This window comes from Haliotis rufescens, unplaced genomic scaffold (assembly GCF_023055435.1).
Source record: "Haliotis rufescens isolate VD_foot unplaced genomic scaffold, xgHalRufe1.0.p SCAF_20, whole genome shotgun sequence".
Classification (NCBI taxonomy): domain Eukaryota; kingdom Metazoa; phylum Mollusca; class Gastropoda; order Lepetellida; family Haliotidae; genus Haliotis; species Haliotis rufescens.
Window position 1 is genome coordinate 10,240,359 of NW_025963891.1, and position 27,844 is coordinate 10,268,202.

General features: G+C 39.6%; 1 protein-coding gene across 3 annotated transcripts in view; it reads left to right on the forward strand.

Moving 5' to 3' along the window:
* Positions 1 to 8,852: 8,852 nt before the first annotated feature.
* The window catches only part of LOC124131265 (brain-specific angiogenesis inhibitor 1-associated protein 2-like), a 33,749-nt gene continuing 14,757 nt past the window's right edge, over positions 8,853 to 27,844 (forward strand). For 2 of the 3 annotated variants that reach the window (XM_046494416.2, XM_046494443.2), the window contains exons 1-8: positions 14,220 to 14,529; positions 16,222 to 16,297; positions 17,641 to 17,733; positions 19,687 to 19,748; positions 20,869 to 20,940; positions 21,089 to 21,220; positions 22,137 to 22,202; positions 23,883 to 23,969. In XM_046494416.2, coding sequence (XP_046350372.1) covers positions 14,482 to 14,529; positions 16,222 to 16,297; positions 17,641 to 17,733; positions 19,687 to 19,748; positions 20,869 to 20,940; positions 21,089 to 21,220; positions 22,137 to 22,202; positions 23,883 to 23,969 — 636 coding nt within the window. In that variant the 5' untranslated portion in view covers positions 14,220 to 14,481. Of the gene's footprint in view, positions 8,975 to 14,219; positions 14,530 to 16,221; positions 16,298 to 17,640; positions 17,734 to 19,686; positions 19,749 to 20,868; positions 20,941 to 21,088; positions 21,221 to 22,136; positions 22,203 to 23,882; positions 23,970 to 27,844 lie in introns of those variants that run through there. The other variant, XM_046494432.2, reaches the window with a different exon arrangement.

Genomic DNA, 27,844 nt, shown 5'->3' on the forward strand with positions numbered 1-27,844 from the left:
GTCTTTTGTTGTTTATTTTATGACTTGCCTGCCTTATTTCCCACAGCCTCCATCAGCTCAGTTATCTGGTTAGTTTCCTTGTCTCCATTATTCCCCCTCTTCTCCGTTGTCCCCCCTCGTCTCCGTTATCCCCCCATGTCTCCATTATCCCCCTTGTCTCCGTTATTGCCCCTCTTCTCCGTTATCCCCCATTGTCTCTTTTATTGCCCTTCGTCTCCGTTATCACCCTTGTCTCCGTTATTTCCCCTTATCTCCGTTATTTCCCCTTATCTCCGTTATCGCCCCTCGTCTCTGTTATCCCCCCTTGTCTCTGTTATCCCCCCTTGTCTCTGTTATCCCCCCTTGTCTCTGTTATCCCCTCTTGTCACCGTTATTGCCCCTCATCTCCGTTGTCCCCCCTTGTCTCCTTTATTCCCCCTTGTCTCTGTTATCCCCTCTTGTCACCGTTATTGCCCCTCATCTCCGTTGTCCCCCCTTGTCTCCTTTATTCCCCCTTATCTCCGTTATTTCCCCTTATCTCCGTTATCGCCCCTCGTCTCTGTTATCCCCCCTTGTCTCTGTTATCCCCCCTTGTCTCTGTTATCCCCTCTTGTCACCGTTATTGCCCCTCATCTCCGTTGTCCCCCCTTGTCTCCTTTATTCCCCCTCATCTCCATTATTCCCCCTCGTCTCCGTTATTCCCCCTTGTCTCCGTTATTCCCCCTTGACTCTGTTATTTTCCCCTTGTCTCCTTAATTATACTCCCGGGATGTAATTTATTGCCTCACTTAGCCTTTTTGCTTTTCTCTGTTAGTCTTCCATTTGTCTTTATTAGCGTTCTTGACTCTTGACCCCTTGCTTTTGTTAGGCCATTTTGCTGTTGTTAGTTCCCTTGCCTCTTGTTAGTCAACCATGCCATGTTAGTTCATCACCCTTACCTCTGTTAGCCCCTCTTGCCTTGTTAGCCCCCCTTGCCTTGTTAGCCCCCCTATGCCTATGTCATTCACCTTGTCTCTGTTAGCCCCCCTTGCCTTGATAGCCCCCCTATGCCTTGTTAGCCCCCCTATGCCTTGTTAGCCCCCCCCCCTTGCCTTGTTAGCCCCCCTATGCCTATGTCATTCACCTTGTCTCTGTTAGCCCCCCTTGCCTCTGTTAGCCCCCCTTGCCTTGTTAGCCCCCCCCCCCCCCTTGCCTTGTTAGCCCCCCTATGCCTATGTCATTCACCTTGTCTCTGTTAGTCCCCCTTGCCCTGTTAGCCTCCATTGACAGCTGTTACCATTCATTACTTCACTTCATGTTACAAAGGATAAGTGTATTCTGTACACAGTAGGATTTTCTATTTCATAATTACTCATAGGGTATATACATATTGTCTGTAAGCTAATTACTTTACGGAGGAAAGGATTTCACTTGAGTTACACAAAAGTATCTTAGTACTAAGGCCATTTTACTCTCACACTTGAACACTGACTTAAATTACTTGTTGCACTGAGATGGCTGTGTGCCAGTGGCCGGATCTGGGAGGATGTTCTCTCGTGATGTAACGTGCTGCGCTTGGCTGACCCCGCTGGCTGATGTCACCTGTCAACACACAATTATCTCAAATGTTGAACATGTGACAGCTGATGTAAGTTCCATGTCAGTTGTGACAGCCAGTCAAAGTGAATTAGATCACAGGTTGTAGTTATCAGCTGCCCCTGTGTAAGACATCAAGCTTGGACCTTCACCAACATTTGCAACAATTTACTGAAAATTGGAACTTGAGGAATAATTGTCATAGCACTAACTGGTAAAAAAGGAAGGGGCAATTATTCCTGCATGCTTTCCCCATGAACATACTTAACAATAGTCCACCAGCAGTCACTACTCTCACTTTAAAGGTGAGGTGAAATGGGCTTGAATGTTGCGTCGAAGATTATTGCACTTCGGCCTATATAGCGACGTGCATGCACGTGTGTGTGTGGCTGCTTGTACTAGTCGGGACTGATGCTGATTTATAGTGCTAGCACACTGAGATACCATGCCGCAGTTTAACACTAATACCCCAGACACAGTATACTGACTCCGAGCTGACCATTCCTTGTTTTAGCCCCTTAATGCAGAATAGCCAGGTAACAACAAGTACCATCTTTTAACGTCTATTGGCATGATGCGGCTGGGGAACAAATCCCTGGACCTTCCTCTCTCCGGACGGAAGCTCTTCCACTGGACCAAGGAGGCTGTCTTTCGATCATAGCATGCAGCTGGTGTGATCAACTTTTGTTCCAGTGACAAAGGGTTGGGGGTTGGGGAGCGGGGGTAAGGAGGAGGAGGATGCCCAGTTAAAAGGTCAGACATTCTCTTGGCCGAGTTGCATCCCTATGTGGCATGATACTGATTTTGAATGACAGATTTGACCTGATTATGTTTCTAGATGTGTCAGCTTCATACACATGTGTGTGGATTACATCAGGGTGGTAGACCTTTAAGACCTGCATCACTTTGGGCTTTCCTCTCACATCAAGCTGATCTGCATACTGATCAAAGTGGCCTGAACCTAAACTCACTTGAAATATCAACATTCTACCTTCACCTCCCTCAGTGATGTGGAAACAGAGTGACTGTGTGGTGTACCAGTTCTGTGATGCTGATCTTTCGACATGATTTGTTTTTGCCAAAATGGATACTGATCAGTTCCAGAGACCACTCTGCTCTCAAACACTTAGGCACCACTTTGACCCCGCTCTCCCACTCCACTCTCCACCACTTTGACCCCACTTTCCCACTCCACTCTCCACCACTTTGACCCCGCTCTACACCACTTTGACCCCACTCTCCCACTCCTCTCTTCACCACTTTGACTCCACTCTCCACCACTTTGACCCCACTTTCCCACTCCACTCTCCACCACTTTGACCCCGCTCTACACCACTTTGACCCCACTCTCCCACTCCTCTCTTCACCACTTTGACTCCACTCTCCACCACTTTGACCCCACTTTCCCACTCCACTCTCCACCACTTTGACCCTGCTCTACACCACTTTGACCCCACTCTCCCACTCCTCTCTTCACCACTTTGACTCCACTCTCCACCACTTTGACTCCACTTTCCCACTCCACTCTCCACCACTTTGGCCCCTCTCTACACCACTTTGACCCCACTCTACCCCACCCTTCACCACTTTGACCCCACTCTACCACTCCACTCTCCACCACTTTGGCCCCACCCTCCCACTCTACCCCACCCTTCACCACTTTGACCCCGCTCTACACCACTTTGACCCCACTCTACCCCACTCTCCACCACTTTGACCCCACTCTACCACTCCTCTCTTCACCACTTTGACCCCACTCTACCACTCGTTATACTCAACTTTGACCCCACTCTACACCACTTTCACCCAATTTTGACCCCTCTCTACCACTCCACTCTACATCACTTTGACCCCACTCTTCCCCACTCTACACCACTTTGACCCCGCTCAGCCCCACTCTACACCACTTTGACCCCACTCTCCCCCACTCTACACCACTTTGACCCCGCTCAGCCCCACTCTACACCACTTTGACCAGTTCTGTGATGCTCAATAGGGTTTTGTCTTTTTACCAGAGCATGGAAACTCTATGTACTCTATGCATTTTCGCAGGGAATATATTTTAGCTAAGCGGAAGCATGTGAGATTATGTAATTTGTATTGTGCGTGCGTTGTCGTTAACTATAACCCTGTCCTCCGCTCCAACCTTCTCCACTAAGTGCTTCGTCCGCCAAGTCAGCTGTAGGCCACGTCAACGACATACTAAATTAACGTGTTTATAATTGCCTCATCAATTGTGAGTATGTCGTATGATGGTCGCGATGACCTTGATGACAGCTGCCTCGAGATTGATCATTTATTTACACCACCGTCTCCCCGTAATGTTTCAGATGAACTCGAGCCATAACACACACGTCCAGCCGAAGCGCTTCCCGACCACGCCCCGTCGATAAACAAATAAACGCTGTCGTGAATAAACCTCAGATAAATAAAGCGTTATCGTGATTTAAAATGACGACAAAATATGAACTCCCAATTGGGAACGTATGCATCAGCACTTTGTTTTATTAAGAAACACTAATAAATAATCAAGTACAAAGGTCCTCAACTTACAACATATGCCAGTGTGGTAATTAAATTTAATGCTTGTCTGATCTGTAAATAGTGTCTTGGCAATTCAAAGAAATTTGCGGAGAAAAATTAAATGGGTAAATTTGCCAAAAAGTTCCAGTTTGCGTGCGAATCCTTGGCGGTTTAATCGATGATTTACGGTAAGTCGGTTCTCGGTGTACGTCAAGATACACTGGAATTTCCTGGCGGCATTTCGGATGTCTGCTTGGCGACAGATAACATAACATTATCACAACCTAGAGTGCATGCACTGGGGTACACTATCTGCCAGGTCGGGGCTCGCCGTCAGCCCTTATATTAGGTAAGCTAATGCTTCAGTCGAATCGTGGGGTAAATATAGTCTGATAAACATCGGATGACAGCATGTTTATACTTATGTTATTTGATGTCAGCCAGTAAAACAGCACGGGCAATACGGGGTTGTAAGTACATGTATATACGTTATTTTGATGCATTGCTTTAGTTTAGTTTTCCTAAGAATGAAATAGATTAATGTAAATTTGATATGATTTATGAGCACCTGTTGCTAATGTTCCACTTAGGACATACGAGGGAATAGAACTAAGTGTAGTGTTACAGTTGTTGCATACGATGGAATAGGACCAATTTTAATGTTACACTTAAATGACATACGAGGAACAGGGGCTAATTATGACTTTACACTTAAATGACACATGAGGGAAAGGGGCTAATTATGACTTTACACTTAAATGACATACGAGGGACAGGGGCCCTATTATGACTTTACACTTAAACGACATACGAGGAACAGGGGCTAAATATGATTTTACACTTAAAAGACATAGGAGGAAAAGGGGCTAATTATGACTTTTCACTTAAATGACACATGAGGGAAAGGGGCTAATTATGACTTTACACTTAAACGACATACGAGGAACAGGGGCTAATTATGACTTTACACTTAAATGACATACGAGGAACAGGGGCTAATTATGACTTTTCACTTAAATGACATACGAGGAACAGGGGCTAATTATGACTTTACACTTAAATGACACACGAGTGAAAGGGGCTAATTATGACTTTACACTTAAACGACATACGAGGAACAGGGGCTAATTATGACTTTACACTTAAATGACATACGAGGAACAGGGGCTAATTATGACTTTTCACTTAAATGACATACGAGGAACAGGGGCTAATTATGACTTTACACTTAAATGACACACGAGTGAAAGGGGCTAATTATGACTTTACACTTAAACGACATACGAGGAACAGGGGCTAATTATGACTTTACACTTAAATGACATACGAGGGACAGGGGCTAATTATGACTTTACACTTAAATGACATACGATGGAATAGGACTGAGTATGGTGTTACATTTATTACATACGAGTGAATAGGACTAATTATGACTTAATACTGAAATGACACACCATGGAATGGGACTAATAATACTGTTACACGTAAATGACATACGAGGCAAAAGGACAAGGTATGGTAAAAAAACGAGGGCTGGACAAAAAGCTGGTTCTAAGCCTGACTAACTTTCAACTATGGGCCATAACAAAGTGAACAAGTCAGAAAAGTACATTGTTTGAGTAGTTCATTGCAAGTGTATTTGGTCTGTTGAGGTGTTTTGTATGTTAGTGACAGTCAGTTGAGCGTGATAGGGGTCCAAATGGACACAAAAATGGAAAAGAACGAGTACCGAACAGTCATCAAGGTTTTTACTTCAGAGAAAAGTACACCCTTATGAAATTCATGACCGCATGTCACAAGTGTATAAGTGCCCTAGCTATTCCACTGGTAAACGTTGGGCGGCTATGTTTAAGGCTGGCACCATTCCACTTCTCCGTCACCAAAGAAATTCAAGTCTTCAAGATCAGTGAAGGAAGTTATGGTCACTGTGTATTCTGGGGTGCAAAGGGTGTGACCCTTGTTGATTACTTTGAAAGTCAAAAGACGATTACCGGTGCCTACTACCTGAGAGATTCTATCAATTAAAAGTGAGCAAGGAATGGTGACTCCTGGAGTTCTACTACTTCATGACAATGCCTCTTCTCACACTTCTCGACTTGCAAGGCTGTTGTGCGACAATGTGGGTTCGGCGAGCTTCCTCGCCCTCCATACTCGCCAGACCTGGAACCAAGGGATTTCCACCTGTTTCCTAAACTGAAAGAACACCTTCGTGGAAAACGATATGACGACAACGATGATCTCAAAGCTGTCGTGAATGGGTATTTCAGGGTGGCTCCAGAAAACTTCCTGACTGGTATTGAAAAGCTTCACTATCGATATGAGAAGTGTATTGAAAAGCAGGGAGATAATGTTGAAAAATAAAATTATAAACACTTTCACAATTGTAGGTGTTGGTTGTTAGACTGAGAACTTTTTGACCAGCCCACGTACTTAAGACATGCTAGGGAATAGAACTAAGTACGGTGTTACATTTATGACATGACAGGGAATAGAAATAAGTATAGTGTGACATTTGTTACATACGAGGGAATAGAACCAAGTATGGTGTTACACTTGTTACATACGAAGGAATAGAACTAAGTATGGTGTTACACTTGTTACATACGAGGGAATAGAACCAAGTATGGTGTTACACTTGTTACATACGATGGAATAGAACTAATAATGGTGTTACACTTGTTAAATACGATGTAATAGAACTAAGTATGGTGTTACACTTGTTAAATACGATGGAATAGAACTAAGTATGGTGTTACACTTGTTACATACGATGGAATAGAACTAAGTATGGTGTTACATTTGTTAAATACGAGGGAATAGAACCAAGTATGGTGTTACACTTGTTACATACGATGGAATAGAACTAAGTATGGTGTTACACTTGTTAAATACGATGTAATAGAACTAAGTATGGTGTTACACTTGTTAAATACGATGGAATAGAACTAAGTATGGTGTTACATTTGTTACATACGAGGGAATAGAACTAAGTATGGTGTTACACTTGTTACATACGATGGAATAGAACTAAGTATGGTGTTACACTTGTTAAATACGATGTAATAGAACTAAGTATGGTGTTACACTTGTTAAATACGATGGAATAGAACTAAGTATGGTGTTACATTTGTTACATACGAGGGAATAGAACTAAGTATGGTGTTACATTTGTTTCATACGAGGGAATAGAACTAATAATGGTGTTACATTTGTTACACACGATGGAATAGAACTAAGTATGGTGTTACATTTGTTACATACGATCGAATAGAACTAAGTATGGTGTTACATTTGTTACATACGAGGGAATAGAACTAAGTACGGTGTTACATTTGTTACATACGAGGGAATAGAACTAATAATGGTGTTACACTTGTTACATATGAGGGAATAGAACTAAGTATGATGTTACATTTGTTACATACGATGGACTAGAACTATGTATGGTGTTACATTTGTTACATACGATGGAATAGAACTAAGTATGGTGTTACACTTGTTACATATGAGGGAATAGAACTAAGTATGGTGTTACACTTGTTACATACGATGGAATAGAACTAAGTATGGTGTTACATTTGTTACACACGATGGAATAGAACTAAGTATGGTGTTACACTTGTTACATACAAGGGAATTGAACTAAGTATGGTGTTACACTTGTTACATACGATGGAATTGAACTAAGTATGGTGTTACACTTGTTACATACGATGGAATAGAACTAAGTATGGTGTTACACTTGTTACATACGATGGAATAGAACTAAGTATGGTGTTACATTTGTTACATACGACGGAATAGAACTAATAATGGTGTTACACTTGTTACATACGACGGAATAGAACTAAGTATGGTGTTACACTTGTTACATACGATGGAATAGAACTAAGTATGGTGTTACACTTGTTACATACGATGGAATAGAACTAAGTATGGTGTTACACTTGTTACATACGACGGAATAAAACTAAGTATGGTGTTACATTTGTTACATACGACGGAATAGAACTAATAATGGTGTTACACTTGTTACATACGATGGAATAGAACTAAGTATGGTGTTACACTTGTTACATACGATGGAATAGAACTAAGTATGGTGTTACACTTGTTACATACGACGGAATAAAACTAAGTATGGTGTTACATTTGTTACATACGAGGGAATAGAACTAATAATGGTGTTACACTTGTTACATACGAGGGAATAGAACTAAGTATGGTGTTATACTTATTACATATGAGGGAATAGGATTAATTATGATGTTACACTTGTTATATACGAGGGACTAATTAAGTTGTCAACATAACATAGGCTAACCGTTACGTATGTATTATCTTATTTTTCTCGCTGCCCTATCAAACAGACTTTAGTTTTGTATACAATTAATGTTTTATTACATACTGTGACAAAAATGTATTACGTATGTGTTGATCAATATTCTTTTATTCGTGAAAGGTTTTATCTTTCCAATCATAACTGATAACATAACGACGGAAATTGGAAACAAATATACAATGACGCGGCGATTTTACGGGTAAATCCAATAGTTTGTTTCACATGAGGAAAGTGAGTGAGTATGGTTTTACGCCGCTTTTAGCAATATTCCAGCAATATCGGTTCTCGGTGTACGTCAAGATACACTGGAATTTCCTGGCGGCATTTCGGATGTCTGCTTGGCGACAGATAACATAACATTATCACAACCTAGAGTGCATGCACTGGGGTACACTATCTGCCAGGTCGGGGCTCGCCGTCAGCCCTTATATTAGGTAAGCTAATGCTTCAGTCGAATCGTGGGGTAAATATAGTCTGATAAACATCGGATGACAGCATGTTTATACTTATGTTATTTGATGTCAGCCAGTAAAACAGCACGGGCAATACGGGGTTGTAAGTACATGTATATACGTTATTTTGATGCATTGCTTTAGTTTAGTTTTCCTAAGAATGAAATAGATAAATGTAACTTTGATATGATTTATGAGCACCTGTTGCTAATGTTCCACTTAGGACATACGAGGGAATAGAACTAAGTATAGTGTTACAGTTGTTGCATACGATGGAATAGGACCAATTTTAATGTTACACTTAAATGACATACGAGGAACAGGGGCTAATTATGACTTTACACTTAAATGACATACGAGGGACAGGGGCTGATTATATGACTTTACACTTAAATGACATACGATGGAATAGGACTGAGTATGGTGTTACATTTATTACATACGAGTGAATAGGACTAATTATGACTTTAAACTGAAATGACGTACCATGGAATGGGACTAATAATACTGTTACACGTAAATGACATACGAGGCAAAAGGACAAGGTATGGTAAAAAAACCGAGGGCTGGTCAAAAAGCTGGTTCTAAGCCTGACTAACTTTCAACTATGGGCCATAACAAAGTGAACAAGTCAGTATAGTACATTGTTTGAGTAGTTCATTGCAAGTGTATTTGGTCTGCTGAGGACGTTTGTATATTAGTAACAGCCAGTTGAACGTGATAGGGGTCCAAATGGACACAGAAATGGAAAAGAGACGAGTACCGAACAGTCATCAAGTTTTTTACTTCAGAGAAAAGTACTCCCCTCAGAAATTCATGACCACATGTCACAAGTGTATGGGGATAAGTGCCCCAACTATTCTATTGTTAAACGTTGGGCAGCTATGTTTAAGGCTGGCACAATTCCACTTCTCCGTCACCAAAGAATTTCAAGTCTTCAAGATCAGTGAAGGAAGTTATGGCCACTGTATTCTGGGATGCAAAGGGTGTGATCCTTGTTGATTACTTTGAAGGTCAAAAGACGATTACCGGTGCCTACTATGATGATTTGCTTCATCGACTGATAGATTCTATCAAAGAAAAAAGGCGGGTAATGCTGACTCCTGGAGTTCTACTACTTCATGACAATGCCTCTCCTCACAACTCTCGACTTGCAAAGGCTGTTGTGCGACAATGTGGGGTCGGCGAGCTTCCTCACCCTCCATACTCGCCAGACCTGACACGAAGGGATTTCAACCTGTTTTCTAAACTGAAAGAACACCTTCGTGGAAAGCGATATGACGACAACGATGACATCAAAGCTGTCGTGAATGGGTATTTCAGGGTAGCTTCTGAAAACTTCTTGATTGGAATTGAAAAGCTTCACTATCGATATGAGAAGTGTATTGAAAAGAAGGGAGATTATGTTGAAAAATAAAATTAACAACACTTTCACAATTGTTGGTTTTGTTTGTTAGGCTCAGAACTTTTTGACCAGCCCTTTGACTTTTTGACATGCGAGGGAATAGAACTAAGTATGGTGTTACATTTGTTACATACGAAGTAATTGAACTAAGTATGGTGTTACATTTGTTACATACAAGGGAATAGAAATAAGTATGGTGTTACATTTGTTACATACGAAGGAATTGAACTAAGTATGGTGTTACATTTGTTACATACAAGGGAATAGAACTAAGTATGGTGTTACACTTGTTACATACGAAGGAATAGAACTAAGTATGGTGTCACACTTGTTACATACGAAGGAATAGAACTAAGTATGGTGTTACACTTGTTACATACGAAGGAATTGAACTAAGTATGGTGTTACATTTGTTACATACAAGGGAATAGAACTAAGTATGGTGTTGCATTTGTTACATACAAGGGAATAGAACTAAGTATTGTGTTACACTTGTTACATACGAAGGAATTGAACTAAGTATGGTGTTACATTTGTTACATACGAAGGAATTGAACTAAGTATGGTGTTACATTTGTTACTTACGAAGGAATTGAACTAAGTATGGTGTTACATTTGTTACATACAAGGGAATAGAACTAAGTATGGTGTTACACTTGTTACATACGAAGGAATTGAACTAAGTATGGTGTTACACTTGCTACATACGAGGGAATTGAACTAAGTATGGTGTTACACTTGTTACATACGAAGGAACTGAACTAAGTATGGTGTTACACTTGTTACATACGAGGGAATAGAACTAAGTATGGTGTTACATTTGTTACATACGAGGGAATTGATATGGTGTTACATTTGTTACAAACGAAGGAATTGAACTAAGTATGGTGTTACATTTGTTACATACGAAGGAATTGAACTAAGTATGGTGTTACATTTGTTTCATACGATTGAATGGAACTAAGTATGGTGTTGCACTTGTTACATACGAGGGAATAGAACTAAGTATGGTGTTACATTTGTTACATACGACGGAATAGAACTAAGTATGGTGTTACAATTGTTACATACGATGGAATAGAACTAAGTATGGTGTTACACTTGTTACATATGAGGGAATAGGATTAATTATGATGTTACACTTGTTATATACGAGGGAATAGAACTAAGTATGGTGTTATACTTATTACATATGAGGGAATAGGATTAATTATGATGTTACACTTGTTATATACGAGGGAATAGAACTAAGTATGGTGTTATACTTATTACATACGAGGGAATAGGATTAATTATGATGTTACACTTGTTACATACGACGGAATAAAACTAAGTATGGTGTTATACTTATTACATATGAGGGAATAGGATTAATTATGATGTTACACTTGTTATATACGAGGGACTAATTAAGTTGTCAACATAACATAGGCTAACCGTTACGTATGTATTATCTTATTTTTCTCGCTGCCCTATCAAACAGACTTTAGTTTTGTATACAATTAATGTTTTATTACATACTGTGACAAAAATGTATTACGTATGTGTTGATCAATATTCTTTTATTCGTGAAAGGTTTTATCTTTCCAATCATAACTGATAACATAACGACGGAAATTGGAAACAAATATACAATGACGCGGCGATTTAACGGGTAAATCCAATAGTTTGTTTTACATGAGGAACGTGAGTGAGTATGGTTTTACGCCGCTTTTAGCAATATTCCAGCAATATCACGGCGGGGGACACCAGAAATGAGCTTCACACATTGTACCCATGTCGGGAATCGAACCCGGGTCATCGGCGTGACGAGCGAACGCTTTAACCACTAGGCTACCCGACCGCCCCTCATATGAGGATAAGTAACACGGGGTGAATAACATACCTCGGCGTGTTCATTCTAAAGGGATTGCGGAAAGCTCGTGCATGAGTCACATCAGACAAACATGATTGTGTAAAGTCTACTTGGTATATTCTTAGTCACGAAATTACATCCTTTGTCGCACCTGGATTAGGTCGAGTGTCACGCACGGAGCGTTGATACAACTGTAGTTAGTAGACACGCCGGGGCTGGAGAGTCATTGTTTTATACGATTGTTGGGTCATGACGTATGCATAAGGGACTAAGTATTCACGGAACGGGAAGATGGGTTTACCGTAGTTAATCGGATGAAAGTCTCGTGGTTATAGGACCCATGTGGGGATTCCGGGTTATAATTGGTCTCCAGGAACCAAAGCTGGTCATAAGCGGCGACCAAATTGATCGGGTGTTCTGGCTGGGTGAGGGCGGTCGGGTAGCCTAGTGGTTAAAGCGTTCGCTCGTCACGCCGAAGACCCGGGTTCGATTCCCGACATGGGTACAATGTGTGAAGCCCATTTCTGGTGTCCCCCGCCGTGATATTGCTGGAATATTGCTAAAAGCGGCGTAAAACCATACTCACTTACTGGGTGACTTGGTTGATGCATGCTATCCTAAACCCGACGGCGGGGATCGCTCGCAATAGCAATCACTGGATTGTCTGGTCCAGACTCGATTATTTACAGACCGCCGTCACGTCATATAGCTGGAATATTGCGGAGTGCGGTGTTAAGCAACAAACACAAAAATATCCCATTTTACATCTTCTTAATTGTCATGACTCAGTTCCAAAACGATTATAGTACAGTAAACTACGGTTATAACGAACACGCTTATAACGAACTGACGGATATAACGAACTTACTTTTTTTGTCCCGACTATTTGCTGTAGTTATGCTGTATGTATGCATATACGAACCACGGCTACAACGAACTAAAATTAGTGGTCCCTTTGAGTTCGTTATAACCGTAGTTTACTGTAATATAAAAGAATCGGGTGTTTATTACCTTCTTTTGAGTAGTATAGCAATATAATCGTGTCAAAGCAGTATTCAAAGATCGCGGGGACATAAGCAAAGTGTGGGGTATTGCAGACACTTTTAGGCCCAATCATTATTTAGGAGATTTACTGTACACTCCTGTAAATCAGCTGCTGTGTTTTATGAACGCTCTCGAAGGGAAGTTAAAATGTGTGTTTCTTGCGTACTAAACAAATTTAAAGTTTCCTTTTTGGACATCAAGTTAACAAGGGACCGCTAAGCACACAAAAAAGATAACACACTTGTGTTTTCAAGGCTTTGTTTGCTTTTTAGATCTGGAGCATGTATGTTGGTTGTATTGTGTTAAATTAAGATTTAGGTTATGAATATATCGCTATGGTGAAACGACATCAGCAGTTAGATAGTGTTTAATTATGTGTGGTAGCCGCACATGACAGTGCAAATGACAAAAACAGATTTGAACTCTATGATGTTGGTACATGTGAATCTAACTATAGGGAAGTAAGTGAATATATCTACAATGAGTGAATAAATGGGAACGATTTTGATAATTGAATAAATTATCAGACAGCAGACAATTGTCATCTAAAATATTAAAGCTATTGGTGAATTACAGTTATTCAAGGGAGGTGGGGTAGTCTGGTGGTTAAAGTGTTCTCTCGTCACGCTGAAGGTCCGGTCTTGATTCCCAACGTGGGTACAATGTGTGAAGTTCATTTCCGTCTCACGACGTGAACTGTTGCTAAAACCCTGCTCCCACCACGCTCTTCAAACTGTCTCGCACTTCACACGAAAGCCAACCCACAAATATTGCAGTGCAATTTCAAAGCATTATACGTGCGCTTCTTTGACTTCCGCAAGCGAGTCAAAAGGCGATAAGCCAATCGATCGGGGGGTATCATTAATTTGGTTTTTACAGTTCGTGTGGATTCTTTAATACGCCAATAAGCTGCAGCGATATAACTTACGAAAAAACATTTACAATTATTGTATGTCATGTGTCAATGTTTTGCTGTGTAATTACCTGTTAAACGATAATAACAACTTTAAAACATGTTGCCATCTTTTCACAATAACCAGTCCCTAGTTTGGGTGGTGCCCGAAGTCAGTTTGGTGGAGTTGATATCAATAAGCAGATAATGACAGATAGTGGTCAGTTTGTGTCAAAACAACGCTACAACTAACTGTTTTTCTTACTCGGATGCATTCTGTAACAGAAAATCGAAGCAACTCCAAGATTTTTGATTGACGAATGTGTGCGACGTCTCCCACCTGACGAAAATCTTGAGCCCTGGCCAATAACTCACCTGTCACAGCGGAAATTGACAACAACGATCAAAACGAAAATGTGGAACCCTGAGGACACTCACAAAGTCACAGAAGCAATATATAAGGTGAATTTATTTACTTTTCATCATATTTGAAACTGAATTTGACCCAGATCCCTTGCAACAGGTGTGTTTTCACACCTCAAAATGAACATATTTTACAGATGTTTAAAATGAAGAAAAACAAACAAAATCATGCTTGACCCACTTTCACGAGTTGCGATCAACTTGTTATCGATATATTCTGTTTAAAATAAATCATATATGGTATATTGTTCCACTGCATGTTTTCATTATTGATTGCCATGGTGGCTTTTTAAAAAAAATTTAGATTGACACAAGAAACTGCAATGACTTCTTGCCCAAGTCCACCTCCCCAATGTGAACCAATTTTGCAATGATTCAAACATAATGAAATAGTTGTTTTTAAAAGTTATGATATCTAGATTAAACATGTTGAAGAATTATTTCTAGGTTATTTTCTGGATCAACGTGGTGAATGGTAATATTATACTCAGAAAGAGCAGAGTAAGAACTCTAGCCCTAGCATCCGATGAGGGAGAAAGTTAAAACACCGTAGAAAGCAAAATCTGAAAAAAGAAAAAGTTTTGTTTGTTTAACATAACACTCAGCAATATTCCAGTTATGACAGCTACTATAAACATTGGTAAAAAATAAAGCCTTGATCAGCCAAACAAGTGGTTGATATTATGAGCAATAATCCACACCCCCAGGGTATGTTAACGGTAAAAATAGTTGGAAGTGAAAATGGCAGTGGTTTTTACTACAGACAAATATTGTTGAATAGTGAAAACATATATATTTTTGTTATCTAGGCTGACATCAACCTAAAACATAATCTATTGTTTTCTTTATCATGTTTGTTTATATATATTGTATTCATAATGTACAAAATTGAATTCATGTCTGTTATTCATGGCTTTTTAGACTTTCCGCTCCCCCATGTCCATTCTGACATGTGGGCAGTGCCCCTTTTGACCCCCCGACATCGTCACATTATATTTTCCTGATCATTGTGTTGAATAAGGAAACATCTCTAAAATCTTGGAATTTATTAAACTGTTAGCATGGTTAGCATCGTTCAAAATTCAGCATGAAATATAAATGACATATTTGGCTTGGTGGATAACTCAGGTACTCGTATCGTATGGGTCCTAAGTAGGACCCGGGTACCAACATGTCTACCCGGACCCGTGGTTAGTCACGTGATATATTATTTGATGAAAAAACTCACTATAGCTCAGTGGTTACACTACAAGTCACTAATGTTTGCATTTCTTTCTGACGATGCACACATTCCTTTTGACTTGTATATGTTTGAGTAAAGATAAAGCTTCAGTCAACTTCAATGTATGCATGATCTGATCGATTGATACATGAATGTAAATGGTTTTTGCCAGGGCTGCGGTAAGACAATTCCCAATCAGACATTTTGTCCCCAACTCGTGAGACTTACAGTGTACCCGGGTAGGGTCGGGTAATAGGGGGTTGGGTACCCGGGTAGTAAATTTTGGACTCATCCCAGCCCAAATGAATACCACGCCTTGTCTTAGCCCGCATGTAAATATGCAAAAGTTTTCGGGGTTTCTCAATTCTCCCACTCGTAATCTCTAACACCATTCATAATACTGTCAACACAAGGAAAGTTTGCTCATCCAGCATTCTTGGAAATGGTATTCTGTATCTCTCTCAGGCCCAAGAACCACGTTATTATGTTTTATATTTTTTCTTTTTCAGAATATCACCAGCAATTTCAATAATGGAGTGCGCCAGATTTTAACAGCTGGAAAAGCCTACCACAAGGCACTTGTTGGTATGTGTGGGTGCTGATAACATTATTTGATAATTCTGCGACAAATGTTGAATTATTTGGCACACTAAATCTCTGTTTGATGTGATGTTGTTTTATCAATCAGTTGGATCGACACATGAAAGAATCTTACCAAGATTTTTGAACACGTGATAAATGTATCAGTGTCCGTTGTAACTGTTGACATCTACATGTAGATGATGAAATATTTCATTGACTTCATTCACCTTCATTCACCTTTTAACCATTGAGTTAATGATGTTTGACCAATGGTATTGACTCTTAACTATACACAGGTAGTGGTGGGGTAGCCTCGTGGTTAAAGCATTTGCTTGTCACACCGAAGAACCGGGTTCGATTCCTCACATGGGTACAATTTCTTGAGTCCCCCGCCGTAATATTGCTGGAATATTGCTAAAAAGCGGTGTAAAACATCACTCACTGACTATACACAGATGACAAGGTGTTGGGTTACTACAGGTTAGTGTTGAACCATGTTGTACAGGACTGATTGTACTGAGTACAAAGTACAATTACCATACAGCAATAGAAACTGGCACCTGTCCTATAATCCTTGCCAAACTGCCCAACAGTTAAGGTTTCATAAGGACAAGTAGAAATTTACCATTTTTAAGGGTTTTGCAACATGTTGATTAAAACTGTTAGTTTCTGTCGTTGACATAACTAGATCTATACCTTGACACAGCCAGTTGTATATCATATGTGGAATCAGGATATGTGAGCAGGGATTAACTGTTAAAAGTTGAATTTAATTGTTAAATTTAATTTTCAGGTCCTGATTAGAAATGTGAGGGTTCAGTCATACTGCACAATGACATGTCCAACTTTGATTTCCTATCTATGACATGGTTAATATACTGTTCATTACGAGACTGGGACTTTTGATACGGCTGATGAAATTAATTCTTAAATTTCATGTACATAATGGACAATGTTTTTTTTTTCTTTACCTTTTGACACAGTTTTTGTATTTTCTGTGTTCAGGGCAGTTGGACACATGTATTTGTGTTGTGCAAAACACTGTATATTTTATAACCAAAGAAACATACCTACATATATATGTATGTTCTTTTATAGGCAGAAATTCTGCTAAACAGAACATGTTTGTGGTCACCATGGTATCTCTTATGCTTTATTGCTGATAGAGTAACAGTGTTTGAAATTAAGGGGGCCCTTGATATCCTCTCCTGCGGAATTTAATGCCGGGGCCCTTTAACTCTTAACATCAGGGTTGTGACAAGACCCCTTGACTTTCATGGGTATTTTTTAACACTGATTATGATATTGAAATATGGTTATGTTTGTAATAATGTTGTATTTTGCAGGAATGACGTCATCAGCTCACTCGTTTATTGAGGCAATCGGCAAAGTGGGCTATGCCTGTCAGGTGAACGGCCAAGGGGGCACAGATGAAATAGGTAAGGCTTGGAGTATGGGGGGCAGTCGGGTAGCCTAGTGGTTAAAGCGTTAGCTCGTCACTCCGAAGACCCGGGTTCGATTCCCAACATGGGTACAATGTGTGAAGCCCATTTCTGGTGTCCCCCGCCATGATATTGCTTGAATATTGCTAAAAGCTGCGTAAAACCGAACTCACTCACTCACTCACTTGGAGTATGTACAGTAGAACACGGATATAACAAACAAACGGATACAATGAACCGTTACAAAATCCCTGATTTACCTCTTTTACATTATCATATAAAATTTCCGTACATAACAAACTCTCTGCCGTGAACTAATGTATATGGCGAACTGATATCAGACAAGCCCAAACACCACTTATTCGTGTCGTGTATAGCGAACTGAGAAATCTCACTCATTGTCAAATGTCACTGACAATTACAAAATCCCTTACAGCGAACTAACGTAAATAGCGAACTGATTATCTGATCCCAGACAAGCCCAAATACCACTAATTGGTGTTGTGTATAGTGAACTGAGAAATCTCACTCAGTGTCAGTTGGCCATATGCAATCAGCGGCGAATCAACACAATCACCGTTGATGATTCAACCTTGTTAAACTTGCTTTATGTTAATCTTACCTGTACATGTAATTGGACTCTTGTCTGTAAAACAAACATTAAACCTTTGAAGTTTCACGAATGTAGTCAGAAAAACGAGGCCAGAGCAAAATCTCCCCGTATGTTAATTATAAAATGCTTAATACATATTTGATAAACAAGGTTTTAAAAATGTTTTGAAATTAATGTTATTAAATGAATGTTATGAAATATTATCAATTGAATGCAATGAAGTGATCACTGCTAATACAAGTCAATGTTGCAATTATGTGTATTGTGTTTTGTTTTATCCAAGATGGCGGACGTTTCCGAGGGAAAACGTGCATAACGAACAACGTATATAACAAACTGATTTCTCCAGTCCCTTGTAGTTATATCCATGTTCTACTGTATACATGTGACAGACATGGGGCAATACCATTTGACATTTTAAAGCATTTAGAGAATCTTTTTGTTATTGTTTGTTGGGTCTGTAATCAGTGTCAGACATACTCAGATTTTTGTCAGGCACATTATTTCTCCTCCACTGACTAAGTTCACTCAACATAGAGCCCTTTGAAGACTATGCTTTTGCAAACTTATCTATGGCCAATCATCGATCGTTCTATTAGCTACACTGTATAGCGCTTTGTATGCCAACCAGATACTTATTGTTTACCTTTGTACACTACTACGATACATCTCAACTTTGACATCTTCCCGAGGCAAGGGTGTTAACTGACTATAAAAGTCCAGTTTCCACCTTTGTCGAACTAGGCTGGAATTTACAGACTCGATCGTAGCTCCACCAGTGGCTATTACGAGTTATGTCCCTTAAATGTCCCTCCTATTGACCAATCAAATTCCACCTCTCATATCACTTGCATTTGCTTCAAACAAATGGCGTGCCCAGTCAATATGGTCTGATCAGTAATCAAGATTTATATTGTAACAAAACGGGTCTTACCTCGCGAAGTGCATCAAATCACTTGAGCACCATGATTAAAAACATGAAAAGATTTGCAAAATATCTGTTGATGCCTAATTGATAGTGCACATGCTTTGCAAATTCTGCAGTCAACCAAAATCTGCACATTGAATCCATATTCTTATGAACTGTATGTCTGGTTCGTTCCATGATTTTGATTGGACTATGCATAGACTCGTAGACTATGCATAGGCCCCGGAATTCCAGCCCAGTTCGGCAAGGGTGGAAACTGGACTTTTATAGTCAGTTAATGGCCGTGACTTGGGAAGATGAACTTTAACAGGAACAACAAGATATAGACTTTAGACCTTTGTACACTAAGCGCTTCGAAACAGCTCAACTTTGTAAGGAACAACCCTCTGATCATATTGTGACTTTTCAGGTGGCGCTATCCTGAAGCTGGCAGACATACAGAAAGAGATGTATGCCAAAGTAGAGGAGTGTGTGAGTATCCTACAGCATCTCCAGTCTATAAAACAAAAGCAACAAAGCCCTTTCCATATTCTTAACAAATCTTTGTTAAAAGCAAATTGATTGTACCATTCTGACTATATCATAAGCATGTGTTTATGAATCACTACCAAATTGTGATAATACCAGGTATTCGTAAAAAGGTGAACGTATCCTGCCCCACCGGTGGCACCTGTCACAAACACATGCAAAGGCAAGTCAATTGTTCACCTGAGCAATCACGGGAAGATATGGTACAAGTCAAAATAGGGATTTTGATCGGACATCATTTTTGTGGTTGATGTGTCAAATTCAGAAATGTCCTCCACATGTCCACCATAAATATTTTGAAAGCTTTACTGAGGCCTTGAGTGTTGTAGCCTTGATAGAACAACACTCGTGTGTGCCAAAACACTTCTCATGCCATGATGTCTCAAAGAGATGGCCTGGTGTTCTCAATAAAGTAAATATCTCATGAGAATGCTCTGACTGGCCAAGGATGTCAACAGCTGTATGACACAGGTTAAGATGGTCAATAATTAATTCATGGAACGGGACACTACGATGTGGACAATGTGGCTGTAAATAGTAGTACACAAACATGACAAAGAATCTCTTGTTGAGATAGAGTCTGTAGACCAGGGTAGCTTTCACCTTTTTTTTGTATATTGAGATCACAGAGAAAGTAGCCCCCCAATTTGTCTCTCCCTCTCAATCTTCTACATGTCTCCATAACCAGACAATTCAACTTGTTTAATGGACAAAACCTTTTCTTGGCAGAATTTAAGCTTTCAAATATTAATTTCATAATCATAAAATCTTTAAAAGGCCTATAGGGCTCATCTTTGGGCATGTCAAACGCTAAAAATCACTATAAATCTTCAATAAATGAGAGGCCATATCATGATATATATATAAAAACATGATCACTATATCTTTAATGTTTGAGTACATATTGCTTTCTGGATGTTGATTTTCAGTGTATATTTACTTTATCTATCATCTGCAGTCAAATGATGCTTTATAACTTGCATGCATACTCTGTGTCCTTGATAATCAGTCATGTTAATAATTAACCATGACAAGATGATCTCAATAAGTTTTCTGTTCTCAGACAAAGGCTCTGTTTTCTGAGGTGATTCTGCCCCTGGAACACCGACTGGAGAATGACTTCAAGCATGCCTATGTAAGTGTCCATTATCTGCTCACTGTCTTGTGTCACTTGTTGACATTAGGTTTAACAAGCATCTGTATGTGCTGCTTCGTCAACTGACACGATGCAGACCTTTTTTTGTGTAGTGTATGAATCCAGGAACTACTTTCTCTGTCTGCAGGCCGAGCACAAGAAGTACCAGCACGGACACAAGGGCTACATCGGCCCCTACATCAAGGCACAGGAAGCACTCAAGAAGTTCAGGAAGAAAAGCAAATCCAAATTTACATTTGATGACTCTAAGGAAGCACAGGTAGGAAAATCACCGGGCTTGCCCTTGTGTAATTCAGTAGCTTCAGGAAGGGGCAGATTGTAGAAGCTGAACAGAATCCAGTAATCAAAGAGTAAGAATCGTTTTAGAAAATACTTACGTACATATGGCATTGACATGTAAGCAAGAGTTGGCAAATTACATGTCTCTATGTATCTGATGGACCCGTGAAGAATGGGTCTTCAGCAACCCATGCTTGCTGTAAAAAGCGACTATGCTTGTCTTAAGAGGTGACTGATGAGATCGGGTGGTCAGGCTCACTCACTTGGTTGATGCATGTCATCGTATCCTGAATGCGTAGATCGATGCTCATGATATCAATCACTGGACTGTCTGGTCCAGATTCGGTTATTTACGGACCGCCGTCATATAGCTGGAATATTAGTGAGTGCGGTGTTAAGCAGTAAACGAAACTATGTATCTGATGAAACTTTGTTAGGCCAGACCAGTTGTGTTTCTCATTTAATGGATTTATTTGGGCAGTATGCCAAAAGACAAATAAGAAAATGTAAGAAAATATTTCAAGGTTTCTTTGGTTTTCATTTCCTTAGATAAGTTCTCAAAATGAAGGTTTTAACAGTAATGCAAACAAGAATATAAAAAAATTAAGCTTATTTTAAATGGGACACAGTATGTTGAATTAAGATTTTTTACTTTATTTTTGTTTGCAACTGTGCATGTCCACAACACAAGAAGATAGATTGGTCTGGCCTTCCTTGGTGTTATGGAAAGAAATGTATTCCACATGTTCTAATCATGCTGATTGTGTAGTGAACATAGTAAATATTTCTTAGCATTATGAGAAAACTATCATGTACAGTTGGTTGAAATCTGCTTTGTACTAAAGTCTGAATATAGATTGTAATTCTTACAATTGTGAATCAATGTTGTTTTCCAGTATATGCGAGCTGTTGCCAAATGCCAGGAAAAACTGACTGAGTTCAGAACACAGGGCCTGAAGCTTGTGAGTACGAAACCTGCGCATAGTGAATTGTGTCACACGATGTCTGGAGAGTTAATCTCCACATCACAAACATCACATAAACAGGATACAGTTGAATATAATATATAATGCAGTATGCAATGTTTACAAAATTCTTTCAGCCCATTGGGGTTCTGGGTTGGAATTGGTCCCCAGCAACCTATGCTATTCGGTAGAGGACAAAAAATAGTTGTCTTAGTTGAGTTGATATCATTGAATATTGATGATGTTGAACGTTGGTCAAGAAATCAATCACTGCTTTGTCTGGTCCAGACTCAATTATTTACAGGCCGCTGTCGTACAGCTGGAACGTTACTAAGTGTGGCGATAAACAACAAACAAACATCTGTTCAGTTGTTACAAACCTTAAACATTTATATGAAACATGAAAAATAATTTCATGAGTATGTGTGCCTTTGAGATTTTTATTATGTTCTGGCAATCATTTGAATGTTATACTCAGTATTTGTAAGTTGGAAAGTTATCTATAGCTGTGATATGACTGGAATACTATTCGAAGCGGTGTTAAACCAAACTAACTCACTGTATCAACAAATAACCGTAATGGTGAAATATTGTAGGGCTGGGACGAGTCCAAATTTACAACCCGGGTACCCACCCCCATTTCTCGAACCTACCCGGGTACCCACTGTAGGTCTCAGGGGATACAAAATGTCCAATTGGGAATTTTTTTACCTCAGCACTTGCTGTATTAAATGATCTCGTCATGCATACACTGAAGTTGACATAAGTTATATCTTTATTCAACCATATGAAAAGTCAGAAGGAATGGGTGCACAGTCAGAAAGAAATGTGAACATTAGTGATTTGTAGTGTAACCATAGAGTTCAAGATAATTTTTGTCATTAAACATTATATCACGTGACTAACCATGGGTCCGGGTAGTCCTGTGGGTACCTGGGTCCTACTCAGTACCCACCCGACCCGGGTACCCGAGTATCCTGTCCCAGCCCTAAAACATTGGTCTGGAGTTATGCCCCTTGGACAGAGTTTTACACTTTGCCTGCTGAGACTCACCAAGACTCACCAAGACTCACCAAGACTCACCAAGACTCACTGCCTAGTCTTCTGAGAGTCATGAGATCAACTAAGAAAGTCATGCATGAGTCAAACATTTGTCTTCAAAACAGTGACAACAAAACATCATGAATAGATAAACATTCTGTTGACTGAAAGATGTTATAATGAAAAAATATATACATTTTCTGATACATTGCACTGGATCTGTTCGTTGGAACTAGGAACTGAATCAAATACATATTGGCTCTACTAAGACTCATCAAAAACATGATAAACATGTCGGTGAAAATCAAGTCAAATCCGCAGGATTCCTGTATCATGTGAAATCATGTTAGCAACCCCAAATTAGACTATTCCATAAGGATGTATACTCTCAAAAGTAGTTCAGGACCACACGATTCTTTCATATTACTATAGTTGGTCAGTCATGGTATGATTTACTATAGTAATGTGAAAGAATCTGGTGGTCCTTAACTTTTTTTGATTGTTTACATTGAACCAACAGACATAGCAGAAAAAGTCTTTTTAAACAGTCATTAACTAGCCAACAGCCAGTCTCATAGTAGTGATATAAGCGTCACTGTGATGTCATGTACAGCTCTGACACTGAACACATTGCAGGCTCTCCTGGAGGAACGCAAGTGTTACTGCTACCTGCTGGAGAGACTGACCGCCATGGCCTCTGTACAGACCTCCTACACCAAGAAGGTGAGTAATGGTAACGGCTGACCCCATAGACACTACCCGTTTTGACGGTACCATCTCAGAATCCATAGAAACATTGGAAGCATAAGGCAGTTTTCAAAATTCACGCTCGTCCTCTTGCCCGAGACTATTTAGTTATGCTGAGGACCAGTAAAAATCAAATGATTGTCGTCCTCATTGATTAGTAGCATTTGAGGGCTATAATTCTAAATAAAATTTGGAAAAAATTTGAACTGTATAAAACTGACATAAAATGTCATGGCGATAGACATGGAATACATCTTTGTCTTGTTCAAGCAGGATTAGCTACAAACTCTGAGGATAAGTGAAATAGGTTCACCCTAGTCCCCTGGACTAGTCTTAAGAAAGAATTTCGAAGGCTGATATTGACACCTATCCTGAAATGATGCTACAGTAACAACTGGTTCCAGAGTATTTTCTCCTAAAGAATGTACAATGAATCAACATGACACAACACAAATCCATGTTAGATGGGTTTCAACACTATTTTTGTACTAGGCTGCAAATGTATCAACAACATTGATAGTTTGAATCAGGAAACGTCAAACTCACTATATAACAAACCCAGCTCACTCACTCACCCACTCACCCACTGTAGTTCGAGAAAATGAAGTTGTTATTTTTTACAAGAGGTTCAATAAAGGTTTTGTCTGGATGATAAAGCTACATCCTCTTTAACGATGTATCAATTTAATGGATTTACAGTCAACACGGTTCCACCGTAGGAAAGTAAGACAAAGGGTGATAAATTGATGACATTATGATGAGGCTTGAGTGTATTCTCTTTTACTGATATTGTACTTCTTTGTTGTCATGGAAACCATGTTTTATTTTCAGCTTATCAATGGAGGTAATCTGGCTTGCCATGATTGATGTGGATGCATTTTAACACATTTATTTCTGGATGTCACTGGATTCTCTCTCTATGCTTTGTTTATAAACTTGGTGATCTCATCAACCCCATGATAACACAGCTTCATCATTTCACTCATCATCTGATCCGCTCTTTTGTTGTTGAAACTGTAGTGTAACCATGGTAACTAGCTTAGTTAACACATTCATCAGTCTTCCTCATTGATGTGAGACTAGGGCATTAGTTATTAGTGGATCGATGCTCATGATGTGAATCACTGGATTGTCAGACTCGATTATTTACAGACCGCCATCATAGAGCTGGAATATTGCCGATTAGTTATTAGCTTACCTGTCAATTCAGGTGAGCTTTTTATCATGGCCTGCTTTGTCTGTTGTCAGTGTAGTCGTATTTGAACATCTTGGAACCCACTGGACTATTAACATGAGCAGTGCAAAACTGGATATTCTTGTTCCCACCAATGATGGCAATTCAATTTGATCTTGATCATATTTTCAAGGAGCGGTCGGGTAGCCTAGTGGTTAAAGCGTTCGCTTGTCACGCCAAAGACCCGGGTTCGATTCCCGAACATGGGTACAATGTGTGAAGCCCATTTCTGGTGTCCCTCGCCGTGACATTGCTGGAATATTACTAAAAGCGGCCATAAAATGTCTGCCAAAGCATAGATTTTGCATGAATATTATGTCATATTTGGCTGTAAGTCCTTAATATTTGTGCAGAAATATTTGAATAACAATGCTGACAGCAAGTTATGTTGTCTTCACAAGAATGTGTGTTCCTGTGCTACAACATGAGACCTATTTATACAGCTGAAACCTTGTAAATTGGATGGCTGTAAGTTGTGATTTCGATATAATGTTCAACATTCATGAATGCTTTCTTGATCTCATGTTACGAATAGTCCAGAAAAGGTAAGGTGAGCTAAAACTTTTGACATTGCAAAGTTTGCATACATTATTCTAATAAGAAAGAGAATTTATTGATGTCACCTTCTTTATTAGGAGGAACACAACGTTTTGGAGTAGATACTAACTCCTTCATCAGGTGATGATCTCTTGATGAAAGAGTAAGTAAGCATATATACTCCGAAACATTGTGTTCCTCATAATAAAGAAGTTGATATCAATAAATTCTTTTCCTTTTGTGTATCACTTCTAAATGCCTTTAAAGTAATTATTCTAATAGGTTTTATGTTTTTTTGTAGTTATTTGTTTGATGTTTAATGCCGCAATCAGCAATATTCCAGCTAGATGACGGCGGTCTGTAAATAATCGAGTCTGGACCAGACAATCCAGTGATTGATATCATGAGCATCGATCCACACAATTGGGTTTGATGACATGCATCAACCAAGTCAGCGAGTCTGACCACCCGATCCCGTTAGTCGCCTTTTACAAGCATACTCGTCTTTTACGGCAAGCATGGGTTGCTGAAGACCTATTCTACCCCGGGTCTTCACGGGTCACAAAGTATAGTGATGGGCAGGGTAACACATGATACCAGGTGCTCGGTAACAAAGACAGGTCTGAATTAATGCATTCATGAAAGAACAGAAACTCCAGCACCAGACACATATCCTCACATTCAAAACCATAAAAGACCACCTGTCCTCACCAATCTTTCAGTCCCTGTCCACGTGTCTGATAGGAAGAGTTTTACTGACATTGTTATCATGAATGAATAGATTGCTTGAGAGTGTAGTCCAGCTCACACCTTCACCATTCACCTGACTGACAAAAAATATAGACTGTACTCCGTACACTCAGAATCAATTCTCTAATTTACATTGAAGAACTTGTCGTCCACAGACCTCTCGTCTTCTGTTGCCTAGCTTCACAATCTTTCACAAACTTTAAACATCACTATATCTAAAGCGCAATTAAGATCAACAGAGCAACTACTTTAGGGCGTATGTAATCACAAATGCTTGACCAAAATTAAATGTAAATATTGGAAATAGCATAAAAAAGACAATAAAAACGTTACGCAAACTCGACCCCCAAACGAAAACTTCTGCCAGTAAGGGGCTCCCCCTTGATGGAAGTTAAAACAGGTTCCCACTGCTTGATGCGCTGCACATTTTCAACAATCTGGTTGGCGCCCAGTCTGCCTGGTGGTTTATTGTTGGTCTTCCTACTTGTCAAGCCTATTATCATAGGTACAACTTTGGTAATTGATAAAATGATACAACTAACTGGTGATCATCTCACAAAATATAATAACACAACTAACTGGTGATCATCTCACAAAATATAATGACACAACAAACTGGTGATCATCTCACAAAATATAACGACACAACAAACTGGTGATCATCTCGCAAAATATAATGACACAACAAACTGGTGATCATCTCACAAAATATAACGACACAACTAACTGGTGATCATCTCGCAAAATATAACGACACAACTAACTGGTGATCATCTCACAAAATATAACGACACAACAAACTGGTGAACTTCATTCACATTACACTTTTAAAATATGAGTGAGTAAACATATTAATCATTGATTTAAACAGGTTGATTTACAGTTTATTCCCAATTCTTAGAATGGTCGGCACTTGGTTTTTGCCAGATATAAGTTCATGAATAAGACCGGATGTCAAACTTCCATTCATTTTGTCCGGGTGACCCACTGGGCATATACAGGGGCTTTTGTCTGCCTCCCATTACGGCGATGCTGTTTAACTTACAGTTGGACTGTGAAGTAGGTAAATTTGAGATGTGAAGCAAAATCGTTACCTATGTGTTACAATGTTTGATCTGACACAACTCCCCCTCCCCCCTGCCTGCTTAAACAAACACGATGGGGATTATCCCTTGGCCAGCTTCTGCTGCTGGACCAGTAAGTCGCGGTTTATGGTACCCAACAGGATGTTAGTGATAAAATAATAAAACAACATACAAACAAACGTATGTTAAGTATGGAAGTAAGCTTGTCTCAGTGGTAAGAACAAGTCCCTGAATCCTCGTCACAC